Source organism: Lepidothrix coronata, unplaced genomic scaffold (assembly GCF_001604755.1).
Source record: "Lepidothrix coronata isolate B3197 unplaced genomic scaffold, Lepidothrix_coronata-1.0 Scaffold154, whole genome shotgun sequence".
NCBI classification, from domain to species: Eukaryota; Metazoa; Chordata; class Aves; order Passeriformes; family Pipridae; genus Lepidothrix; species Lepidothrix coronata.
The window spans coordinates 1486651-1512262 of NW_016690334.1; the positions used below are offsets into that span (position 1 = coordinate 1486651).

At 43.9% G+C, this 25612-nt stretch overlaps 1 protein-coding gene across 7 annotated transcripts in view; it reads left to right on the plus strand.

The window, feature by feature from the left end:
• Window positions 1–25612, plus strand: part of CUX1 (cut like homeobox 1) — a 272065-nt gene that overhangs the window by 229794 nt on the left and 16659 nt on the right. For 6 of the 7 annotated variants that reach the window (XM_017828880.1, XM_017828881.1, XM_017828884.1 and 3 more), the window contains 3 exons: window positions 316–504; window positions 5276–5540; window positions 10168–21957. The exons of the other annotated variant lie outside the window; for it this stretch is intronic. In XM_017828880.1, the coding sequence (XP_017684369.1) occupies window positions 316–504; window positions 5276–5540; window positions 10168–10879 (1166 nt within the window). In that variant the 3' untranslated portion in view covers window positions 10880–21957. Of the gene's footprint in view, window positions 1–315; window positions 505–5275; window positions 5541–10167; window positions 21958–25612 lie in introns of those variants that run through there. 7 annotated transcript variants of the gene reach the window in all.

Below are 25612 nucleotides of genomic sequence, written 5' to 3' on the forward strand. Positions count from 1 at the left end.
CACTGCTCTCACTAGTTGCCTGCTTAGCTGGAAGTTCGGTTCACTTTTCAGCTCCTTAATTTTATTTTTTGCGCACTGTTTCGCTGTAAGGTCCCGGTCCCCAAACGTGTGTCTCAGGCAGATCCCAAGGATTAAATTAAAGCTCAATATTTACCCTTTTAGTGGGGGGCAGAGCTTTTATCCTCCTAAATGTTTCTTTTGGGGTTTCCAAGCCGTTCTGAAGTAAGAATAATTGCCGAGCGGTCTCGTAGAGCGTGTTCTTTCCAGCGAGCCCCTCGGCCGAGTGAACTCACGCGCTTCTCAATTTCGTATTAGGTCAGCGTTTGTTCGGGGAGACAATCCTAGGCCTAACACAAGGCTCTGTCTCAGACCTTCTGGCTCGCCCGAAGCCCTGGCACAAGCTGAGTCTGAAGGGACGGGAACCCTTTGTCCGCATGCAGCTGTGGCTGAACGATCCCAACAACGTGGAGAAGCTGATGGATATGAAACGGATGGAGAAAAAAGGTAACTCGGGGCACGGTGCTGACTCATGTTTTCCGTTCTCTCAAAGATCAGCGTGTCTTTTAGGACTCTCCATAAATAGTATAGAGGCAGCATTGATCCAGTATTACGAAGGTTATGCAAAAGGACTTCGTGGCAGCTTTTCCAGAGCTTTATTTGATGCTTGCTCAAGCAGATACATCTCAAAAGAAAAGAAATTTAAAAAAAAACAACAACACAACAACAACAAAGCCAAACAAAAAAAAACCAACCCCAAACCCTGAATATTCACCAGCTGCTGGGAAATCATTGCTATATTCTCCTGTAGATTAATTACTGAGGCCCTGGGGTAGCGCTGATAACTTGCCTTACCAAATGAGAAATGCAAGTTTGGGGCTGGCTTTGGGTTATTAGTTAATAGTGCTGCAGCTGGTCACAGATGTTGGGCTGGAAGAACTGTGCATTGATTCCTGAGAGAGCTTCTTGCCAGTCCTGCACTGATGGTCTCTAGGAGGAAAGAAAAATGCAGCCTTTATAAAAGGGTGTTTGAGAATAATTATATTTGTAGCCTTTATGGAGAGGGGGGAAGATGATTGTGTTAGTACATGCTCACATAAAACAAGGTCATGAGGGTGGACCTGTGAAAGAACCTGAGTTGTTGTTGGGTATCTTAGTAGGGAGCATATCCTGCACATTTATCCTGCTTCTCTCTATTTTAAATTCCTTACTAAAGACCAGTGGTTATTCAGAGCCCTGTTTTTAGTACGTTCGTGTGATTTTACAAGAGAGACTCAGAGGCTGCCATTATCAGCAGTTAACTAATTAATGATATATACATCTCTCGAGCTATCCCTTAATGATATTAGCACAGACATCATTAATCGTGTACACTGAAAGCGCTGCTGTTGACTGATGTTCTGAAAGCATTTACACATTTGATCAAGAACTTGGTGATTATATTTAAAATTGCAGTGAGGGAGCTTCTGGGAAAATTACAGTCTTGCAGGCTTTTAAGAAGAAATTCAAATCCTCGTCACAGTGTAATATAAAGCAGTGCAGTATCTTATCAGAGATTGTGAGTGATCTTCCATGGGGAGTAAAATCCACTTGGGTTTCCCACCTCCAACTGTAAACCAAAGGGAACCATGAGGGGCTTTGCTGTATTAGAAACGTGGCAGAAATAAAATTGTCAACTAGCTGGATTTTTATAGCCTCGAAGAGAATATTGCCCATAATGCAGGAAAATAAAATCAAAATAATTTAAAAGTAGCGCTGACAATATCCTTTCAAAACTATTTTCTAAACTGGATTCTTATCAAACAGTGAGCAATACATATGCTCTGTAGATGGTACCTGAATAGAGATAAGGCCATAAATCATTGAGACTCTGCACTGAGCTCCTGAGCTGTTCAAGTGCTGTCCTCAGAGCAGTCTGAAGAGAATTCAACCCTGTATTTCCTGCAAAATCCTTTCATGCAGGTAAGGATCCTGTGATTTAACCTTTTAAATTGCTCTAGAGCCACATTAAGAATTTAACTTTCCCTTCAGCTAATGTCAGTTAAAGAACAATGCGCCTGGATCTGCTTCCAGTGAAACATTATTATCAATTATTTCTCTGCCACATTTTATTAAGGGAGTAAATTAATAATTATGATAAAGGTGAGCTGCATATATCTTTTTTTTTTTTTTTCTGTTCCGCCAGGCTGAAGTTTGTGCTATAAATGTCCATTTTAAAATGGTCCTGAAAATTTGCAATGTACATTAACCACCCTCTTTGGAGGAAGCCAGGGGTTCAGGCTCACCAGGCTGAGACACTTTGCACACCTTTCCTGCCTTGCAGGAGTTCATTCCTCTCATAACCTGATGCTGCTGGCAGCATCACACTCTTCACAGAGCAGCCCTGAATCCTGCTGGCAGGAGAATATTTAATTCCCCTCATTTCGCCATTATTTTGCCTTGTAATAATCTTGTTCAATACCACGTAAGATAAAAATTATGTTAAAAGGGCTCTGTTTTACCTCAGTGGGCAGCTGCCACCTCTGCAGTGGTGTCTGTGGCACCTGTAGCTGGGCACATGGGGATTCTTCCCAGAGGGACATGGGGATGCTGAGGGGGAAAAAAGGTGTAACTCAGGGGGTTTGACTGGCTTTGACAAGTCAGTCTCAGACCCAGATCCAGACCTTTGCCCAAATTACATCTGGGTTTCTTTTTTATTTTCATATGTCTCCTGAGAAGTGGAGACTGGTCACAGACAAAAATCAAGCTCCTCCAAAAATAAAGTGTGTTTGCAACTTGGATTCCAGTTTGAGCCTTGCTGTCACTGCAAATGTGCTGAATGATCTCCTTATGCTGTCTACACACAGCACATATGTTTGAAATAAAAATTAAAATGGAAAAGCTCTTATAAATGTCATCTGAGTTTCCAGAGACCAGCATTAAACCCTAAATAAAGCCTGGGTGCTAGTTCTGCCTTTGGCCCAATGGAAATTTGTTCTGATAATTGATTATCCCCCAGAAAACAATTGCTGCTGACAGAGCAGTGGGGACACCCTCCTCTTTATTTTTATGTTAATGAAATGTGAACATTTATAGAATTTGTTTCATTCCCATGAGAGCAGCCTAAATCAGCCACTGCACCTTTGGTGATCCCAGTCTGAGGTTCCAGGAGCAGAGGTAGGGATGACATTTTTCCCAAGCTATCACAGCTCCAGGCTCTCCTTTGCTGTTTAAAGGTGGAAGCTCTGCCCTGCCAGAAATTCCATCCTTTGGAGAGCAGTGAAAGCAGAGATTCAGCACATCCTGATCCATGGGTGTCTCATGCTGACTCAGTTGCCTGACCAAATTCCAGAAACTCCAGTTAGAGATACCCTGAGCACCTTTTCACATCTTCCATGCCAGGTTCTGTTTTGTCTCATGGCCTTCTTGAAGTTGCTGCCCATTGCTGAGGTGATGGATGTTGTCCTCCAGCCTCTTGGTTCTGCTATCCAAGGAGACAAGGGAGCCTTGTCTGTAGTTTGCATGTCAGTGCAAGTTGGAAATAACATCTAGGAAGGAGTCTTGAGATTAAAAACCTTATAGGAACGTGAGATTCTCTTGCTGGAATGATTAATTCCATGGTAGAAGGTTGTTACAGCTCCTTGAAGGCTGCAAAAATAAGACCAATGGGTCACCTTGAAATAATGCAGAATCTTTGCTCTTCTGCATCTGGTTGGAACAACTTCAGTAGGTGGGTTTTTAAGGAAATTTATTTTAAAACAAAAACACTTTGGTTTTTTATGGTTTTTTCAAACGTGTGCAGGACTGTATCACGTCAGAGTGATGGATCACGGGCATCTCACGTTCTGTTCCATGCCAGTGATCTTACACAGCAGGCAATCCACAGGTAATCTGTCATATTCAGGAAAAACAAAATGCAGGCCATGCAGATACCCCCAAAGGTTACAGAGTGGCTCAGAATTCACTTCAGTGATAGTAAGACACAGCGTAAAAGGTCCCACTGGAGGTGCCAGCGTGTAGAGGACACGATGCTGGAACCCACTGGAGCCAGAAAACCCGGCCAGTCCTGGAGGGAGCTCTGCCAGCAGAAGTTGGCCAGTGTGAGCAGGGCTTTGAACACTGCAGTTTATTTGATTGCATTGTATTTTTATTCTTTGTGCACCCTCAGCTTGAAGGCAGAGCTGTGGGGAGAGAGGAATTGATTTTTTTGAAGAATTTGGTTGCTGACCGGTGTGACGTGCCCCACATTAGTCCCTGGCTCCAACCAGAGCTCCTGGCTCTTGGAGATTTAGTGCCTGCTAGATTGATGTCAGGCTGGTGTAATCTGGAATTTAATAGCCAAGGTTATCAAATTGCAGCTCTCGAATACCTAAACTCTTAAATATCTAGAAGGTATTTAACAGGCCATTAAATATTTTATTGACAAGATTCATCTATATTTGCTGTTTTCAGCCCCCTCATTAGCAATGCTTGTGCATGATACTGCCAGGTGCAGTAAATCCCACCTCTCTGTGCCTGGTGTAAATCAATCAAGTCAGTGACAGCGTTTGCTGGGACTCTTTCCTTGCGGGATTTGCCAGGATAATTCACTCCCCGTCGGGGAGGAGGGTCGGTGGCAGGATCACAGCCTCACCGAGCTCCATCAGTGCAGTGAGAGCTTTCTTGAAAGTACATGTGTTTTGGAGGGAGCTTTGTGTAGGGGAGGAGGAGGGTGCTGGGGGCTGGTTATCTTTCATAACCTGTCACTGCCGTAGTGAAGAGCTGTAGGAAAAGGCAGCACAGCCCATCACTGGGATCTCTGAGCTCCAAGCGCCATCGTGTGTTGGAGATGGTGTGGGAAGGCAGGAAAGGCTGCCTTCCACTTCCATAGTCATATTTTTCCTTCAGAGACCTTAGTGTTAGAGAGACCTTCGTGCACATCTGAAATGTTTTTACCACCAAACTCGTTTCAGCCGAAATGAAGCGCGACTGTCCTGATCAGGTGCCTCACATGGGAGTTCTGCTCTCGAAAGAGTGCATTTGAAATGAGTCCTGTGAACTGAACGCTGTCATTCGTGTCCCACAGTCGTTGAAAAAAGCAGAAGACCCTGGCAGGTTTCCAGTTGATCTACCCTCTTTTCTGCTCTTTCTGCCTCTTGCATCCTCCCCGCATTTGCTTTCCTCTGGTCTCTGGTGATGCCCCGAGTAGCCCATCCGTGCATCTACAACCTGTCACCTCCGTGTTTATCCCGCAGCTCGTGCGCTCATTGATTTTGCATTTGTATTCAGCCGGGGCTGATCCAATGTGCTTCTCTTTCAGCCTACATGAAACGGCGACACAGCTCTGTCAGCGACAGTCAGTCCTGCGAGTCCTCATCCGCTGGCATCGACTACAGCCAGGGGGCCAGCCCACAGCCCCAGCACCAGCTCAAGAAGCCCCGGGTGGTGCTGGCACCAGAGGAGAAAGAAGCTCTGAAAAGAGCCTACCAGCAAAAGCCATACCCATCACCAAAAACCATTGAGGAACTCGCCACGCAGCTCAACTTGAAAACCAGCACCGTGATCAACTGGTTCCACAATTACAGGTATGTGATCTCCCGGGAGCCCTGCTCCTCAGGGATTTGTTGGGTTTGCTTTGGCAGGGTGCTGCTCTGCTTCAGCAGACTGTGTCTGCTTCCGCCAGCGCCGGGGGGTTGTATAAGATGAACGGTTTCGACAGCAGGGAGGTTCTGACTAACGTAGGGCTAATGCTCCAGACTAATTTTAAGTCATCCCTGAGGAGCAGCAATATTCACATATTGATGTAAGTAGTGCTTTTAAACAGAAAGTCTCGCTTTTGGGGTGGGCGTGGATGTAGAGATGTCCACTGATGAATATTTATAAACCCACTGCAGTAGGCAAGGCTGCTCTGTCTGACTCACATAGGCACACTCACACGTGTTAGGGGGGTGTTGTGGGTGTTATCCCTGGGTCACTGGGTGGGGGGTACTTGGAAGTGTCTGGGTGGCATCAGAATTGTCCTGCTTTCATTGTGTTGTTTTCCTGCATGAGAGCAAAAAAGAGGATTTTCTTTTAGGTCTTGAGCCACCGAGAGCTCTGAAAATAGGCACAGTGTGTTTTTGGGAAGCTCTATAGAGTCATGAAGGACAGAGAACTGATAACCCTGAAATCAGATGTGGCCACAGAGAGGGACTTCTTACAAGGGCATGTAGTGACAGGACAGGGGGGAATGGCTTTAAACTGACAGAGGGCAGTGTTGGATGGGATATTGGAAAAAAATCCTCCCCGGGAAGGGGGGGAAGCCCCGGCAAAAGGTGCCCAAAAGAACCGGGGCCGCCCCAACCCCGGAAAGGGCCCAAGGGCAGGTTGGACAGGGCTTGGAGCAACCTGGGCTAGTGGAAGGTGTCCCCACCCGTGGCAGAGGGGTGGAATGAGATGGTGTTTAATGTCCTTTCCATCCCAAACCATGATCTGTAATTCTGTAATTTATTTCACTGTTGTGATTTAATCATTGAGCTCCACTAAAATGAAATAAGATGTTGATCTGTTCAGTGCCTTTCTCGCTTGAGAGGGAACCTTCTCCACCTTCAAACCACTGAAGTAGGTTTTGGCCTAGAGACAGCAATAAAAAGAAACAACACTGGAACAGCATATAAGAATTATAAGGATTTGAATAAACATATTATCAACTGTGCTTGGGATTGGGAATCTTAATTAGTGCAGCAGACTTTTCTCCAAGATATTTGTGCTAATGAATATTGAACAGGTACAGTTAAGCTACCAGATTTAATACTATTCTGCTCCTTCAGTCGGAGCCAGCAATGTTCCTAATTAGTCCAGACTGCTAAACTTGTTTGTTTTTAGAAACTGCTAACATTTCAAGGGTATTTTTCACTTTAGCCCTTCTCATCTTTTACCAGGGAAGTTGCTGAAGCAGAAGCAACAGAGTTTAATGAGATATCTCAGAAATATTATGCACAACAGTTAAATAATGTTTATAGTAAACTGTACAAAATTTTAAAATTATAACCAAGAAATAATCACGTTTACACTGAGTTTCCCTGCCTTGAACTCGGTGCAGACGCAGCATCTTCCACCGCTCATAGTTCTCCAAACACAGGCCTCTTCCAGTTCCCACTTCCAGGCAATTATACACAAGTTGGAGGAATGCCTGTGAAAATAACGTTCCCCTCGGCCTGACAGCAAGGTGTGCTGTTCTCACTTAGGCACACGAGCACAGAGCACTGGTGGCATGTGTCACCTCCCTCATTCCCACGGGCTGCCCTGCCCGGGAACGCCTGACAGGCCCCGACTGATCAGCGTGCTCAGCCACCACGGAGGGGAGGTGCTGACAGCTGTATGCAAAATAAAAACACCTCTAAACCAGGGGCTGTGGGCTGCTGGGCAGCACAAACCTGGGTGCTGAGCGATCTGGACCTGCTCCCAGATGTGCTGCTGAGGCTCCGGGAGTTTTAAGAGCTCCTTCAAGCCTGTTTGGAGCCCTGGGTGCTCTGAGCAGTTGGCACCACTGAAAAATCAAAACACATCCCTGTTCCTTTCCTCTGTACAGTAACTTTCTTAGCTTTCATGCTAAGTACTCTTAAATCATTTGTAAGACGCTGCAGAAGAGGTACAGGTTTTATGTTCTGCAAGGGGAGCAGAGTCTGACCATTCTGCAGCTCATGTGTTGTAAGAAATGGGTGGTCTTTCCCCTGTTCATCTTCTCCAGGCCACACTTTAATTTATTTATCTCTTGTATACTCTCCCTCAGCCGTTTCTTTTCCAAACTGAAGAGTTTTCATGCAGAAGCAGTTCCACATCTCAAGCCATCTGCTAAATTCTTTAATGTTAATTTTTACTTAAAATAACTTCAGATAAGGCAGGGCACAGATTTGGACAGGTTTGTCTTCCCGTCTCCTGGGAATCCTGTTGCAGTGATGCTTTTCCTTTCAGGTTCAGCCCAAATCTCACTTTTCCAAAGGTGGTTGACGCAGCAAGATCTACCTTTATGTCCACCAGATGGAAAGTCAGCATTAGTATTTATTTTCTGCAACAAAAAAAAACTTAAAAAAAAATCCTCAGCAGGCAAAGAAATAATTCACTTCAGAATATAAATAGGTATAAAGGATTTTGATATATCTGTGAACTTTCCAAGTCTGTGGCTTTGCACCCTACCAGTCACATAGCTCTCAAAATATTAAATAAATATCCCTTACTTTGCATTATTGAAGCACATACAGGACACACGAGAGTTCAAGGCTCTGTTGTCTTAAAAATATCACAAAAGAGTGGGAGGTAGGAATTTCTGTCCCACTTCACCTGTGGAAACTGGCACATAAACTCAGTAGGGTCACAGAGATGATACTACAGGCCCATCAGGAATTAAACCAGACTTTCTGGAATTGTAATCTAGCGCCCTTGGATCCCAAATTCTGAGCACATTTCTCAATGAACTCTGTGTTGTGCTTGCTTTGATGTTGTCCAGGGAACTGCAACAAACACCCCAGGAGATGGCTGACGTTTTGAGTTACACTGATAAATGCCAACAGGGTGTGTGGATGTCGAGGCCAACACCTTCCACCAACAGGAATGCCCTCTGGAATTTTCTAGCTGCTGTCACCAGTTCTTCTTTACCATAGGGATTTAATTACTATGTTAATCAGGAGCCAGACTAGATTCCAGAAGCAATATATTGGGTGTGAATTCCGGGGATTTCCCCAGACATGGAACTCATGTTTGGTCAGATACTGGGTGAGGATTCAGTACCTGCTGGAGCAGAGGTATTTTAAATGCCATGCAGGCACAAAGCTCTTATCAGTTTCCTCTCCTGACTTGGGGAACGTTACAGAAGCAGCGTGTTCTGGATCAATGTCCATGCCGGGAGATTACAGGCTCAAAGAGAGCCTGATAATCGATGTTGCAGGATGCATGCAGTTAATGGTAATGGAAAATTAATGTTAGCACCTGTGGTCTTCTGTTAGGTGAGTAATATTCTCCCAGGGAAAATTACAGACCCCCTAAATCCTTCAAAAAGTGTGGAGTCAGCAATACTGCTGAAATACTCGGTTGCATTTCAAATAAGTCGATAATATCATTAGTTTCAAAAGCTGTATTCAGATGGTGGTTTTGCATTTGGCCTAATGTTTTTCCATTGTGTGCTGTCTTCCACAGCACGTTTAAGGAAAAATGGAAAATCCATACAGCTGTCAGTGTTGGGACAGCATTTCCCTACAAGCCCTGTAGCAGTTCCCCATGGCTGAAACCCAAAAGTGTTACCTTCACTCTAAAAGATAAAGTTTTGCTAAACCCTGCCTGTGCCTGTGGTCTCATCCCTGGCCCTGGGTCATTGAGGCTCCTTCTTGGTTATAGATTAGGACCTGAATGGTGTTCATCACCTCTCCCACAGATGGAGCAGGACAAAGGGTTAGCCCAGACCCTAAGGCTTTTTCATAAACTATTCCCTACTTGTGAGGAATTTGGGAGCTCCTAAACAGAGAAGATGAGGGAGGAAAGACCAAGTTAAATGGCAAGGTGCTGTATTTGGGGTATTCTTGCACCGCTTAAGTAGTAGGAAGAGCAAGGTGGCACATTGGGCAACTTTACCCACACGTGGAGTGCATTCATTCCCATGAAATGCGCTGCCTGGCTTGTCACTATTCATGTTCTGAAATTGATTTTTTAAATAAAAAATGAGGCAGAAGTCAGACCAGCTCATAGACTGGCAGCCTGTAAAAAGCCGGGGCTTCCCCACAGCACTTTCATCACAGCTGACTTGGTTTCATCCTCATTTGTCCTTGCTGCCCAGGAGAACACCAAAGGGTTTATCCAGAATTTTTCCTGATTTATTTTTTGTTTAGGCACACTGGCTCATTTCTAGGAAAGCTCTGAGTTGGTTCGTATTTACAAGGCATTTTCTTCTGGATCTCCTAGAAATGCATTTATTTTCTTTATGAAAAATATGGATGCATTTCCCACCAGGGAAATGGCGGAGTCACCATCCCTGGAAGCGCTCCAAAAACTGATCAGTGTGGCGATACGATTTGGTGGGCGCGGTGGTACTTGGGTAAGGTTGGACTCAGTGATCTTGGAAGTCTTCTCCAGCCTTAATGATTCCGTGAATTCCATGAGAGGGCGTTTTGAGCGGCATCTCTGGTGTGGGTGAGCGGCTCCGCGGGGCCTGGCAGACTCACATCCCTCTCCCCTGTCTCGCAGGTCTCGCATCCGCCGGGAGCTGTTCATCGAGGAGATCCAAGCCGGGAGCCAGAGCCAGGCTGGGTCGAGCGACTCTCCTTCGGCCAGGAGCAGCAGGGCGGCTCACAGCTCCGAGGGGGACAGCTGCGACGGCGTGGACGCGGAAGGCCCTCCTGAGGGGAAGCCGAGTGGCCCGGAGGCGGATGAGTACAGCAATGCAACCGCAAAGTCTCAGGGAGGGCCCGCCGAGCCGGCTTTCGAGGCGGGGGAAGAGGCACTGCAAGGCGCCAGGTCTTCGGAGAAAGCGGAGCCGTTCCAGGCCGAGAGCCTGGAGGACACCGACGACGAGGGCCGGCTCAGAGCACCGCGCCAGAGCTCCCCGCCGGCACCGCAGCGCCCGGGAGAAGCTCTGGAGACACTGCCAAACTCTGCCACGGAAGGGGATGCCTCTACCTCAGCTGCCTCCACCTCAGTCCTTACGGGGGAGAGCTCCTACAAGTCAAAAGAAAGTTCGGAGAAAACCTCCAGTGTGCCAAGTACGAGCTCGACGCCGGCCGCAGGCTCGCAGAAAGCCAACTCTCTCCAGAGCTTGTTCGGCTTCTCGGAGGCGGCGAGCTCCAGGAACACGCGAGACAGCTCCTTGAGGAAAAAGAAAGCGGCCAACTTGAACAACATCATCCACCGCTTGGAGAAGGCTGCGAGTCGGGAAGAGGCCGTCGAGTGGGAGTTTTGAGATTAAACTGGCCCAACTCGGGAGAGCTGGGAAGTCAAACTGGACCTCTACTGGTTTTATTGTGTTCGCACTTATCCGCCCTGCGGGCCACAGGGCAAAAACGCCATAGGCCAAGGTGCATATAGAAATCAAAAAGGAGCGTTAAGCCCAATTTATGTTTGTGTTTTCGAGGAAGAAAACTGAAATGTGTAGTCGAGCTTTTTTGTACCCTGAAGTGTTTTTATTATTGCCCTAAGTGATTTCCACAATTTCTGGAATAACTCATACAGCTTTGCCTTGTGCCCTCCTCTTTGGTGTGGGGCTTTAAAAAAATGAAAAACGGAAAAAGAAAAGAAAAAAAAAAAAACTAAAAAGGAAAAAAAAACTTAAAAAAAAAATCAAACCCACATATTAAAAGGGGGCTTTTTATCTGCCATCTAATGGCTACAGAGCGATAATACACTATTATCTTCTTAAACCAGGAAAAAAGGGGAGATTTTTCAAAAAAAAGAAAAAAAAAGAAAGTTTTTTGTAGCTGTTCAGTTGCCACTAAGAGATTGCACAGTCAACCGACTCTAAACACACTAGTTTGGATTCCTACATATTTTCAAGAAAAGAAAAGAATCTTGTTGTTTGAAACTTTGAATTAAAAAAAAAAAACACATTTACTCCACATATTTTTTAACAAAACAAAAAAAAAAGTCACATCAGGAAAATATCTTAATTTGTGGTAGCTGACTTAGTGTTTTCTTGTAAGTGAAATAGAATATTGACACGTAGTGCACATTGTTTCATAGCTTTAACTGATTCTGGTCTTTTGCAGCCCAGAATTTGTTTAATACACTCCATTTTAGGCCAAATCAGGACAAAAAAAAAAAATCTGAATCTAGGTATTTTATAATCTGCTTTTTAACCTCTAACCACAGAGCACGCTGATCAGACCTCATATCTAGGAGGTTTAGGAGACAACTTAGAAACAGCATGTACTTGATCATTTCACTTGGTTCGTAGTGTACAGGATTTCCTCTCAGCAAAGACAGATCGCTCCAAAAACGTTGGCCAGTAACATTTCAGCCGCTACTTCGGGGGCGTAGTCCGTATCCCGAATATTCAGCTTGCCTGGAATCGATGGAAAAGCAGTTCACGTGTCCGATTGCTGTCACACACCACTAAGAGGGACTGGAGCTGCCGCAGATCCGGCCCTTTTCCTGCTGTTGGTGGCCATTTACTGACTCTCTTCCCACCACAAGCACTGATTTTAAATACGTTTTAGTTGTGGGAAGCTTATTTTTTTTTTTTTTTGCGTGGATAAAGAGTACATGGCAATGACCAGACGGGCTCTTACCAGGATGGAAGCAGCCCAGACTCCAAACCAAAACCTTCGTGCTCTCGAGTCCCAGTCCAGCCCGTTCTGCCCTGCAGAAATACAGCCTTTTTTTTTTTTTTTTTTCCCCATTATTTTATGCACAGGTTAGGGCTGATCAAAGTACAAATCAAATTCTAACTTGTCTCTAACTCCTCCTGTTGTCTATATGTATATGCGTGAGCATAGAGGTGCGTGGAAGGATGTGTGTGCGTGAGTGTGTGCGTGCAATTTTATACGTCTGTGTATTTTCTTACGTACTTGTGCACACATAGAGTGCATTACTGCCACCTTTTTTCAATAAGCTGTTTTATCAGTTATGGCTTCTACAAGTTTGCTAATTTAGACTCCTTTATTGCCATATCTTTAAAACTAACAATAGATGATTTCGGAATATATATATATATATAAATATATATATATATAATTTTTTTTTTGCTTATTTATAGGTGCTGTATTTTATTATCTGATTGTTAGGAAGGGATGAAAGGGGGCAAATATTCTTTAGAGGGATAGACTGCCGGCAGTATTGGGTATAATTTACAAGATGTAGTTGTCATACTGTATATTATTGATTGAAGACTTTTTTGACCGTATTGTGTATCATTGAACTTTTGTCTTAGGTCAGCATCTTTTTGATGACACTTTAATGGTGCATTCATTACTTCTTAAGTTTAATTAATATTACTTTTCTGATTTTGGGGGAGGGAGGGATGGGGAGAGGAGTTCCGACTTTAAAGGTATGTTCCCAATATTACACCTCAGTGTGCTTGTATTAATTCATTAGTAGGATTTTTGACTGTAAGATGTGAAACCACATTTCTTGCATGATGTTTTAGGACTTATGTATTTCATTTACAGTCTCTTAACAAGCGACAGCAGCACTTAGCGCAAGTTTTCACAAATTAAGAATCAGTACACTAAAATCCATCCTTTTCCATGACTGAGGAAAGAAGGCTCTAGGAGGCTGAAAGGCAGGGATTTATTTCCGATTTTCACTGCTAGCTGTTTCAGGATTCCTCCTTGGGTAATTGGGGACTTGTGATGAAAAACTAAAACTGAGAAGCGGAGAGAGCAGCTGCCCCTTTCTGTGATGAGCTGAGGAGAGGATTGGTAGTGACAGACACCAGTGTGGGACAGCACGTGCTGGGAGCGGTTCCGCCTTCCCACCGGGAGGGCCGTCACTCCCTGGGAACAGCCAGCGAGGGGAGAACGGGGTGAAGCAAAGGGTTACCTCTCTGAACTTGTCCAGTGTCCTGGTTTGACTTCCAAAGCACAGCTCCATCGATAAATGCACGTCCTGGTAAAACACACATACCTTGAAACAAGTCACAACGAGCTGCGTCTTCAGCCAAGAACCAAACCTTCTGGCTGGGAGACGCAGATATTTTCTTAATGTTCTTTATTATTATTTTTTTCTTTGTTGTTGTTTGGTTCAGGTTGGGTTTTTTTTTTTTTAATTAATTCTAGGCAATACACTTGCTAGTCTGTTCCTACTGTCCTTGTCTGCTGATTTGAGATCCAGGTGCTGGATGCGGTCAAGTGGTTACTCTCGGCTTTCTCCATAGCGAGGGTTTTTTTTTTTCTGTTTGATGATTTATTTTTTTTTTTAATTACTTTTTGTCTTTAAATTAATATTCCCCAAACTGTTCTTGTGCCTGTGTCTATCTGATTGCATTCCATGATGCTTACTGAGAGCTCTGGCTGCACTGTACGACAGCAGAACTGTATTCACAGGTCGCACGCAAATGCAGCACTTAAGGTCAATCTCTCTTCTTAATAAGCAATACGTAAGTGCCTTGAAACATATCTTTTTCCCCCCCCCCCCCGTTTATTTTTGGTTTGCTTTTCAGGTTTCCACCAGTTCTTTAGGATTCTTTAGCGTCTGCCCACTTTTTAATGCTGTAACGATTTTTAAAAAGCATATCTGTAGCTTGCCCTAGAGGAAATCTTCCTTTCATAACACTAACTGTTAATTCTAAGCTCCATTATTACATCTGAGTCATGTAATTTTGCTGGATAAAGACAGCATTCAGAAGTCAGAAGTCACTCCATCCTGCCAAGGGTCGTCATTGGGATCTATTATGAAATTAATCAAATAAAATGCTGTCAGTATTTCCTATATTTTTGGCACTTTATTAGTGGCTTAGCTCCTTTTGCTGTTTCATATGTAATGATCTGCGTTGAATGTGGATTAGCCTGCTGAGATGCTGCTGGGGTGACCTGGGCCTTGCTGCCCGGAGTCCCTGTGGGTTCCTTGATGACCCCCTCGTTTAAGGGCAGGGGCAGACGAGCACCCTCAGATCGAGCTCGTGGAGTTTAAGTGATGCTCCCGGTTTTTCCCGGCGTTTAGCCAAGGTCACAGCTGCTTTTCTGTTGGAAAGTAGAATGGATTAGCTTGAACTACTGCTGAGATTCTCGGGTTGGACATGAGTTACCTACTGGCTTTCCAAACTGGCCGAGCCCCCCCCCAGTGTAGAGACTGAACTTGCACCGCAGGGTGTGAGCCATAGTTGGGATCAGGTGCAGCACTTGGAACTCACACTCGGAGGAAAACGTGCATTGGAATAACTTCTTTTACTTCATTAAAAGGACAGAAAGTTGGAGGAGAAGAAATGCCAAAGAGTAGGACAGTGGCTGTCACCCCCTTGGGTCTCTGATTCCGGGGGAAGGGAATGTGTGACGTGGGGCAGAGCCCTCGCTGCTGACGTTTCTTTTCCTGATGGATAAAAGCACAGGCAGTTTTCAGAAAATCCATCATGCCAGACTCTGTTTTTTCCCGGGGTTCTTTAAAAGCATTTTATTTTCTCTCTCTGTTTCCAGTTCCATGCTCTTACTAACACCGTGCATGAAGGGCCAGGGCTGTTTTAACAGAAATACGTTTATATTGCAGTTAAAATTGTCAATTTGTCTTTCTGGATGGTTAGGGAAGGAAAAAAATATAGTGCTTTGTTTGCTAAAAGCCAGCAAAGAGTATCCCTTGGCAGAGGGGTCATACAGTGGGATTGTCAATACACTTCCATTTTTGAGGATACAGATTTCAGAGAACGGGATTGCACATGTTTATTGGCAGAAATGCATTTAATTACAGTTTCTGTTGATGCCATAAAATTGGACCATTTTATTTACTCATCTGTAAAATGCCTATAGAAAGAGCTGCCCTTTAAAGGAACCTGTGTCAGTGCACTCTGCCCATATCATGAATTAGTGAGTCCTTTAGTAATAAACTCCTTGCTGTAATAGGAAAGATCTATATTGCAGCTGAAAAGAAAAAAAGAATGTGCCTTTCTCATTAGCTAAAAGATCTTTGCATTATTTTTATGTAACCTGTTGATATGGGAATGGTGTAGAGCAGGAGGATCATGAACATGACAGAATTCTATGCAATATTCTCTGATCCAATTACTTAAAACTTGCTGTTTTTCAATCCTTTATCAGGAGAAATAGTAAGTTAAGGAAGTGCATTGTTCTGGTGGTAGTTCAAACTACAAAGCTGATAAATTGACATAAAATAGGATTGAGGGAAATGTGACAAAATAATGTAATGAAATGGTGGAAAATGCTCACAGTGGTTGCAGTCCCCACTAGCACAGCTACTGTCAGAAGTCTGTCATTTTTCATGTTAAAATTATTAATTTCAGGTATTCTTAAAGCTTATGTGAATAAAAATGCTCCTGGCAAAAACAGGACAGGTTAGAAATCCCCCACACACCAAAAAAAAAATCCCCATTTTGACCATATATAAACTATGAGGACACATGAGAAAAAGTAATTGGATTTGGACACTTTGCACTTGAATCTGAAATGGTTTATTTAAACTGGAACACCACAGTGATCTGGACCAGTGCCTTTAGCAGGGTTGCAAAGAGATCAGTAATCCTGGCTATTTGTTGCAGACTGAAAGTCAAGTGGTGACATTTTTAACCTACAGATGGAGGGCACTGTTTTTACTTCATTTGTGTCTCTTAAATCCTCTCTTATTTCCTCTTCACCCAGTGGATTTTCTCTGTCTTAAACCTCGAGTGTGGTTGAGCTCTGAGCATTTCTTGGGGACTGTCCAGAAGCAGGAGGAGGAGAAGGAAAGTTGGTTCTTAGGTGGGGGCTGGATTTAACATTTTATAAACCAAATCAAAGCTTTCCCATGAGTGTGTGGCAGTTTTGGCCCTGATTTGACCATCTGGTTATAGCCTCCTATCCCTAAATTTAGTTCCCATGGATAAAACATCAGCAAAGCAGGATTGAGTTGACTCCTGTGTTGTCCTGCTGCTTTCCCCTGTCACTTCCTGCTGCCCCACTGTGTGAACATCAATATTTTTTTCTTCCTTCGTGTTGCATATGCAATCAACTTATTTTTTAAAAAATAGAGAATTTAAAAATTCTATACAAAGAAAATACTCTTCCCCCCCTTCCCCCCAGCAGTTTAAAATCTGGTTTTAAATTGCAAGGAGAATCACTGGCTTGGGAAGCACGAGATCTGGGTTTATTTTCTGGCTCAGCCTTCTTAGTTTGAAAAGGGATGTAGCAGTCCCTGTCTCCTTCATTGAGCTCTAAAACATAGAAATATAATTTCAGCAATTTGTTCTTCCCTCCCCATCTCTTTTATGGGATATATTGACTATGCCAGATATAAAATATAGTTAATAATGAACTTTATAGCAAGAAAAGCCCTTTATGCCTTGCCTAGGGACTGATTTGTCCTACATGACCAGGTCATGGACTGTACCCTACCCTATTAATATGCAAGGATAAAATGGTTTTATGCTCTGAACGTGAAATTTATCCTTTTGGAGAAGATTAGCGTTAGGCCTGTGCACTTAAGTTTTCAAAAAGCCTTAAAAACAGGTATGTGAGTGGTGCCATCTCTGTCCTCAGGGATGATTCCCCCCAGCCAAGCAGTACTGTGGCATATTTAATAGAAGTTATTAGTTATAAGGTCATTTTGCAGTTGAAGAAAGTAGTTCATTGAACTTCATTAGCGAGCCCCTCACCCTCTGGTACAATCCAGGACCTGCTTTTCCCAAGACCTGGGTTCTCCATGTCTATCCCAAAATCCTTGCCTGTCTGTGAAGTCTGTTTCTACAATTACTTTATGAATGAAACAAAAACCTAATGGGATTCCCGGGCTTGATTTTCACTGCTATTAACAAACATGTTCTGGCACTAAAGTGCATTAAAAGGAAATGCCTCCTTTTAAAAAATTAATAAGATTATTGTATTTTTCCTTGTCCAGCTCTTCTGTAAAGGACAGTTCTGCCATTTTTCCAGCTGGCTTTAGTCACAGTGAGGCGAGGAGATTTTAGCCACAGTTCTGTAGGTTTCTTATTATTAAAACCTTTGGTTCCATTGTATCATTTCAGTTTCTTTAGATTTTGAACCAGCTGAGTTCAGAGAGCAGCTGAATCCTCAGCCACAACGGAATAGTGCAGGAAACAGTCCAGCAAAAGTAGATGGCCCTGTGATGTCACATCTTGGACCTTCTGTTTGAATTTTAGAGAGATTTGTGCTTCGAAGTACAATCTTCATCCAAAGATCCTTGGAAATGGACAGTCATGCCAGGAATTTCCTGCTGTTGTGGTGCCATACCTGCTTTTTTGCATAGTTACTGTGTAATTGTGGTGGTGTCATGGCAGCACAGCCTCTCTGTTGATAGCAAGGATAATGGCACGAGTTGCATTCTCTTCTGTCTATGCGGGTAATTAATATGCATTTTTAGGGGTTGTTAAATGTGTCTGTGTACATCATTCCAGTATGGAAAAGCCCCTCTGTGTATTTAGTATTTGTGTGCTTGGTCTTAATGGTGCAGTTAGAATTGCTACAGCCAAATTTGTGAAATCATTTGGGACGCAGGTGAGCGAGGGCTTAAAACCAATATGTGTTTTAATGGGTGGAGAAGCCATTTCCCACTTGTCAGATCTGTTCCCTGTTGCAAAGAGGGGATTAGTCACAGGAGAGACTGGGCTGTTGGAGATACACGGGTTTAGCTAATGAGGACAGGGGAGATCATGTTCAGAATACATAAAAATGATCCCAAGGGTCTGAGATGGGCAAGAGTCAAACCTCACCTGCAACATCCTGTGATAATTACTCTTTAGGTTTGGCTCCTGCAGGAGGTTAATATGCCAGATATTTGCACACTTACAGTTGTACTTTCCTATACCTGTGTACAGCAGGAAGGTGGACAGTAAAGACATATTTAAAACAATAACAAACCCATTTGATTAAGTAAATTAAAACCGAGTATCAAATTCAAGCAGTTCAGGCTTGCTCTCCCTAAGCTGAAAATTTAAGTATTCTTTGGAATGAGATTAAAAACCCTCTGTTAGGCAGCTCCTCTTGGAAGGCAAGTGTCTGTGCTTTCAGGAGAATAAATAAAACCTGGCACTTGACTTGCTCTGAAGTACAATCTTGTCCCCAAGTAACTAGAAAAAAATACTTTCTACAATCAGTCTTTCAATCAGACTTCTCTGGCTTTTGTAGCTTATGTTGGACCCTTCGTGCTGTTTTGATGTGTTATTTATATGTGGGTAAGTTATTAACTAGCTTTAAAAGTGTTTCCAAAGTACCTGGTTACCTCTGGATGCTGGTACAGGTGATACAGGGAGTACTTGAGCATCTAGTTCAGAAAGGAGCCGTGTGGGGAATAAGCAAGGTCACATCTATATCATACTTTTCCTTTTCCTTGATCAGGGCTTCCATTTCCTTCTCACTTTCTCCATCCAGAGATGGAGATCATGGATCGTTTCTTTTTTTCTGTGGGGGAAAGATTTTAGTTAAGCTTGAAATTCTTTTGTTTTCACTCAGAAGGCTTATCATCCAAATCCTGTACGCTGCCCATTTCCCGTTTTTTGGGGTTTTGCTACTTTCCTGAAATTTGCTATTTAACAAGCTTTCTCTGCTTGGAAAGCTATGTGCCTTATTTCCTAATCTCTTCATGGAGAATAATCTAAAGCACAGTGATCTGGATTGCAGCATTCCCAGCCGCTTTTCCCTTGGAGAGGAGCAAACACTGGTGGAGTCCCACATCACCCCTTTGCTCACGAGCACTTCCCACACTGTGCTTGAGTCTTAGTGCAATAGAAACTCTGGTTCTGTGTCTGGAGGGTCGTGTCCTGCTGCCAACACAGCCAAGCACGAGCTCTGGTTTAGGAGAATTCAGGTTCCTGGGGGTAAAAAAAAAAAAACAAAAAATATCCATATCCCTGTGGGTTGGCTCCAGTGGGTCTCGGGGTAGGAATCAACCATCACCCAGCAGTGTTGATCTCGTCAGGCTCAGTCTCACCCCGTGTGCTCGGAGGTCTGTCAGCATCCCAGAAACACTGGTGGACATCAACCACCACAGTCCCATGTCCTTCAGTGCCATCAGTCACAGCTGCTGTCCCCATTTCCACCCCCAGAGCCGTGTTGGATCTGGGTTAGGCACTGTAAAGTCACTCCAGTCTTAATTTGGTTCTGTCCAGAGGAGGCTTTCACCCACCAGCACCCTCAGCCCTTCCCAGCCCTTGTGTGTCCTTTCCCAAGCTCGCTCTCTCTACGGCATCATAAGGTGAAATACATAAAGGTGGTTTGTAATTAGGAAAACAATCTAATATTTCCTATTTATGGGATTAATTTTAACAGTTGGTTGGGGTTTTTTGTTGAGGTTTGTTTTTTTTTGTTTGATATAAACACAACAGGAGTATACATATCATTGGTTTGGGTTGGAAGGGACCTTAAAAATCATCTAATTCCAACCCCCTGCCATGGGCAGGGACACCTTCCACTAGACCAGGTTGTTATCCCCTAAATGTATGTTGGAGAAAGCTTGAGATATCCTAGAGATGGAGCAGGTGGTGTTGGCTCGTAGTCTCCATATCATTGTGCCCCTGTTGTGTTTTCTAGAGCAATCATTTTTTCTTTTAAGGGAAAAAAAGAAAAGTATTTTATCTAAATACCTAATAAATAATATTATTTAAATAGCTTTTAAAATAATTTAGGACTGAGAACAAGAAGCCTCAGTTGTGAGAGAAGAGACTTAAAGTATACAGAGAGAGAAAATACCCTGAGCCTCCTAGAGCCTCTACTGAGAATTTGCTGAAGATGCAGAGCCCCTGGTCAGAGCACATTGCAATTGTTCATTTAAAATGAGAGACTGGTTTCCTGTGATGTTCATCTTTGTTGGCATTTGTTTGACTTTCTGAATTCAGAGCTGATTTCCTTCTCGTTCAAAGTTGGTCAAGGAAAAAAAAAAACAAAAAAACCACAAAAAGGGAGAAAAATCACAATTCACCTTGTGCAGCAGCAGCTTTTCCTGGCGTGAGCTCTGGAGATCCACGTCGTGCGTTGATCTGGGCCACAGAGGGGGGGTTCAGTTTTCTTGCAGCGTCGAGACAGGTTCAGACAGGCTTTCCCTGGCGAGGTAACACTGGTGAGCGAGAGAAAAGCTGCAGAAGCCAGACTGCAACCCCGAATTTGGGGTGGGGGGAGCGTGTCCGCAGGAGGGACGGTCCGAGGGCTCCGGGAGCGCTGACCCGGCCCCGCGGCACCACCTGGCGTGGGCAAAGCTGGAAGGTGCTGAGCCAGTTGCAGGGCACATCACTCACCACTTCTGTGGATTGGGAAGCAAATTTGCACTTTGCCTTTCGAGGGTGTCCCACTAAAAAAAAAAAAAAAAAAACAAACCATCCGGTGAACTTCCCGCTAAAAAACCATCCGATGAGTTTCCCCACGTCAGGTTCTTTTCCTTCTGGCGTAGCCCAAAAGAAAAAGAAAATAAGATTAAATAAGCCCTTGTGTAACTGTTGGACAAGCTCTGCCAGACAGAAGGTTGTTCCTCTCGGAACACTCTATGCATTTCTGTGGTGAAAAGCATCTTTTTCCCGTTCCTTGCTGGAAACGCTGCGAGAATGTCACACGTAGGAATTTGGACGTCGGTCCCAAAGCAGGTGGAGGCTGGGGAGGGGGGATGTTCTTTTTTTCTTTTTTTTTTTTTTTTTTTAAATTGTTTCCCTCATGTCCCTTTTCGTTTTTATTTTTTTTTTTAATTAAAAAAAATTAACTCTTTTGCATTTGTGCAATAACTACTTGCCATGAGAATGGGCAGACCTTGGAAATGCCCCGACTACTAACACAGCACAAGATGAACTCGAACAGAAAGTGGTGTACTTTTTCCTGAGAACTTTTTTTTTTTTTTTTTTTAAATAATAAGCTCAGTTTTTACCCCAGTGTATTGTGGTGTCTTACATTTTTAGCAGTATTTTATATTTTTTCTGTAACGCACTAAGTCTTAGATGTTTTTAGAGCTTGTTTGTTATATTCACAATCACGGATTTTAAAAAAAAAAAAAAAAAGGAAAAAAAAAATCCTCACAAAGACCCAATTGACCAAAAAAAAAAAAAGAAAAACCAACAAAAAAAGTGTCATTTTTTTTTTTTTGTACAAGTAGCTTTGAGAAGCCCACATTGTGTTGCTGTGACTCATCTTTTGTAACATTTTATTTCTTGGTATTTGTTTAAACATAAAAAAAGTAAGAGTTTATCTGGCTGGCAGTGCAGGGCAGCGCTCCCTCGTCAGCAGACGGCATTGTTTCTGTCTTTGTTTGGTTTAGCCATATAATGTTTGTTCTCAGCACTGTACAACGGTCCCTATATGATATGGAGAAGCAATATCACTGTATGAAACTCACACGATGTATTATTATTATTATTCACTAGCACCCTAGGTGTGATAATTGAAGTAAATATCTTTTATACAAACACAACTCCGCGTGGGCTCGTCTTTTACTGAGGTGGGACCTGAGTCCAAGCAGCAAACATTTACATTGTGGTTCTGGTTTGGTGATGTGCAGAGGGCTCAAGGGGGCTGGTTTGGTGGGATTTGTGTTTGGCCAGGGGAGGAAAATTTACTTTTTGTGTTTCAGTTCCTACAAGGAGAGTGTGTGTGTGTGTGTGTGTGTGTGTGTTCTCAATACCTTAAATATTGAAGTGTTAGATGTCTAAACTGTATCCTTTGTTCAGTGAAATCCAAGTGTGACAATTCCTGCTGCAGTCAGTGGGAGGTGGGCACCCAGCTTCCTACACAGAAATATGTATTTTTGGATTTGAGACTACAAAGGGGGATTGTTTTGAGCACTGTAACAATATATCAGCTGATTTTTAAAAATTGAATTCAGTTATCTGAGGTCAGAAATGCTTTAGGTTCAAAAATGAAAATGCAAAAGAATTTTCCCAGATATTTGGCTCTCACTGTTTATTTTTACAGATCCTTTATAGGAAAATAAATTCCTCCTCTAGTGCCTTAGATGCTGTTCCTATAAATATTCTCAGTATTTACAGAGTCAGGAGTTTGAAGTTTGGTAAGGAACAGATGTTGTAATCCATCAGTGGGATTATATTTTTAAAACTGGTGGAATAAACTGCTGGCTTGGATGCTCTGGGTGTCAGGTAGAGCATGTGTGTTTGTCCTTACCTGTGTGCTCTGTTTTACCTGGCGCGCTTGTGTCTGGGTTTTTTGTGAATTAAAGGTTTTTGAAACGTCTGTGACGGGTTGTTCCACATGATGGGAAGGTTCTGGGTTTAACACTTCTTTTTTCCCCTTCTTTCTAACAACTGGTCAGACTGTTCATTGCTGTAAATGGCATTATCATGTATAATTTGACCCTAATTTTTTTAAACGTGATGCTAAAGCTACACCTTTAAAGCTATGACTGAGGTTGGTAATTTTTGTACTTGTAACCTGCACTTTTCTTTAGGTGGTATCGTCATGGAACTCCTAAAATCACACCCGTGGTCATAAGCAAGGGATCTGTTATACCTGTGAAAGCACAGACCTGGCATTGGGGGAAGCTGGAGAAGGGTCATTGTAGCTCAGAATTTAGAATCTGGGATAAAACCAGGCTGTTCTGTCAAGCCTTACTCTCCAAAAGTTTATTTTTTGGGAAAGTAGGAAGGCAGCCCAAACTACCAGGGTCCATGTGAGAGGTCAGGAGCAGATACTTAACAGTCTTCCATGGAGATAGTTGGATCTTTGTGATAGGTTCATTGGGGCAGCCCTTCAAAAGGGATGTTGAAAATCTCCTCTTGGGAAGAAGTTTTAAGCTGTGTGTTCCCCCAGACCCTCAGTGGCCAGCACTGGGACGTTCCTGTGTGCCACCACTGTTCCTGCTGGGACAGAGCTGCTGCTGGGGCTGGATGGGTGAGATTTGCATAAGGAAGCATTACAGGGATTTGCTGGATTAATGGGAAAAGCCCTTGTTTGTTGGGTCCTTGGGTGCAGGAGGAAGTTGGCACCTCAGTGCCACAGGTGCTGGCCGTGGTCCAGCTCCTGCCCCACCATCAGCCAGAGGCAGTTCTGTCTTTCAGTGGGAAGGGGGATATTTTTCCACATGGCATCGTGTTCCCACCAGGTAAGAAACTGTGAGTGGCTGACACGGTGCTTTTGGGCCCCAATTCTTTCCTGTTGGAAATGCTATCATTTTCTCCTAAGTATTTCTGTTTTAATGGAAGTGGTGAAGAAATTGTGTTCTTGCCAACAGAGGGCTTCAGAAAACATGATTTGATTACAGTAGAGCATTTTATTTTCTTTTTGCTCCAAGCTATGGGAAACTGATAAGAAAATTCAGACTGTTTTCTTGAACTCTTCCTAGTTACCCATGTAATTATCTTAGAACCCTTGGAAATAATCCCTTCTTCTATGAAATCTCGATCCTTACAGGGTGAATTTATTAAGCAGCGCTGTGTTTCTTTGCTGGGGGCTGTTTATTTTGGAGTGGCTGGGCCAGGAGGAAAGGGAAGGAGAAATCCTTCAAACCTTCCCTTCCCAGCGGGCCCTGTAAACGTGAAAAAAAAAGGGAGAAAAGGAGGGGAGGGAGAAGAAATCTCACCTGTGCCTCCTCTGCCAGCAGCTGGCAGAGAAACCCAGAGAGCTGGGTGGTGAGTGGGGCAGGCACCCATAGAGACATGGAGTGGTTTGGGTTGGAAGGGACCTCTAAAGGTAATGAAATCCAACCCCCTGCCATGGGCAGGGATGCCTTCCACTGGACCAGGTTGCTCCAAGCCCCATCGAGCCTGGCCTCGAGCACTTCCAGGGATGGCACAGCCACAGCTGCTCTGGGCAACCTGTGCCAGGGCCTCCCCACCCTCATCATAAAAAAAACCTTCTTCCTTAGATCTCATCTAAATTGTATTTCTTTTTTCAACTAATTTCTTTTAGTTGAAAACCACCATCCCTGGTCCCACCTCGCTGCAGTTCAGTGGCTCCTTCTGCTCTTCCCCAAGGCCACCTTCCAAGCTGACCCTGAGGGCACTGACAGAAAGGGCTGCAGGGATCAGAGAAGGATGCTGATTCTGGGGCCAAGAGGATTTTTCCCTGTGCAACCTCCCAGCCCTTTGTCACTTGGGCATATGAAGTCTCAGATATTGTTCTCAGGGTGTTGGATATGAATCTGCTTTCTATTGTCCCCATTTCTCCCTGTCCTTTTGACAGCACCTTAAAGTAAAACAGCAGGGTTGTTCTTGACTGGGGCCAGTCCCAGCCCATCCTGTGTGGGACTGCACATCTTCTGCACCATCCCTGAAGGACATCACTGAAGTTCTTGATGTCTTTGCTTACAACCTCTGTATCTACAGGGAAACCTCACTGCTTTGCTCCTGGAGCTTTTCCAGGGCTGGTATCTGTGCCTAAAGACCAGGTAGATTGTGCTAGAACTTGCAGATGGCTTTTAGAGGTGTCATTACTCCTTTCTTTTCATCATCTCCTTGCTTTTTTCGCCCTTTCAGAAACCTTGCAGGAGGTCTGATCACAGAATGATCTCATGGCAGGTACAAGTAAAGCAGGACAGCCCAATGGATACCCAGAAGCAACATTGCAGGCTGAGATGATTCCCAGATTCCAGGAATTTTGGCTACTCAGGTGCTCTTAGAGCTGAGTGACCTGGAGATTTCTAGAGAAGTTGCTTTAAAATGTCCCAAAAGCCCAGTTCTTGTGTGTCTTCTGTAGTGCTGGTGGGATCTCTGGAGCACTTGATTTCCAGTATTTTTATTCAGTCTTGGGAGATTCGTGGAAGAGTGTGATCCCTTAGGATGACAGTGATTTTTCATTGCCTCCTGTGAGGTGAGATGCACCTCAGCAGGCAGCCCAGCTGGGCTTTTGCACCACAACCCGCTCTTTGGCCTTTACTCTGAAGAGATTTGCACCTCAGATCCCAGGAGACAGGGCTCTGATGCCATATGGAGAAGAAATATTCAGTCATTCCCTGCCTCTTTGTCCTGTTTCTCGGCCTACTTGACAGCTCAGTGGTGGCCCCAGGGAAAAGGCTTTGCATGAAGACAGATTGAGTGACTCCCACACACTCTGGGCCGTGCAGAAATGCTGTCCCTCACCATGAAAAGGTCAAGACAGAACTACAACCATCGGGC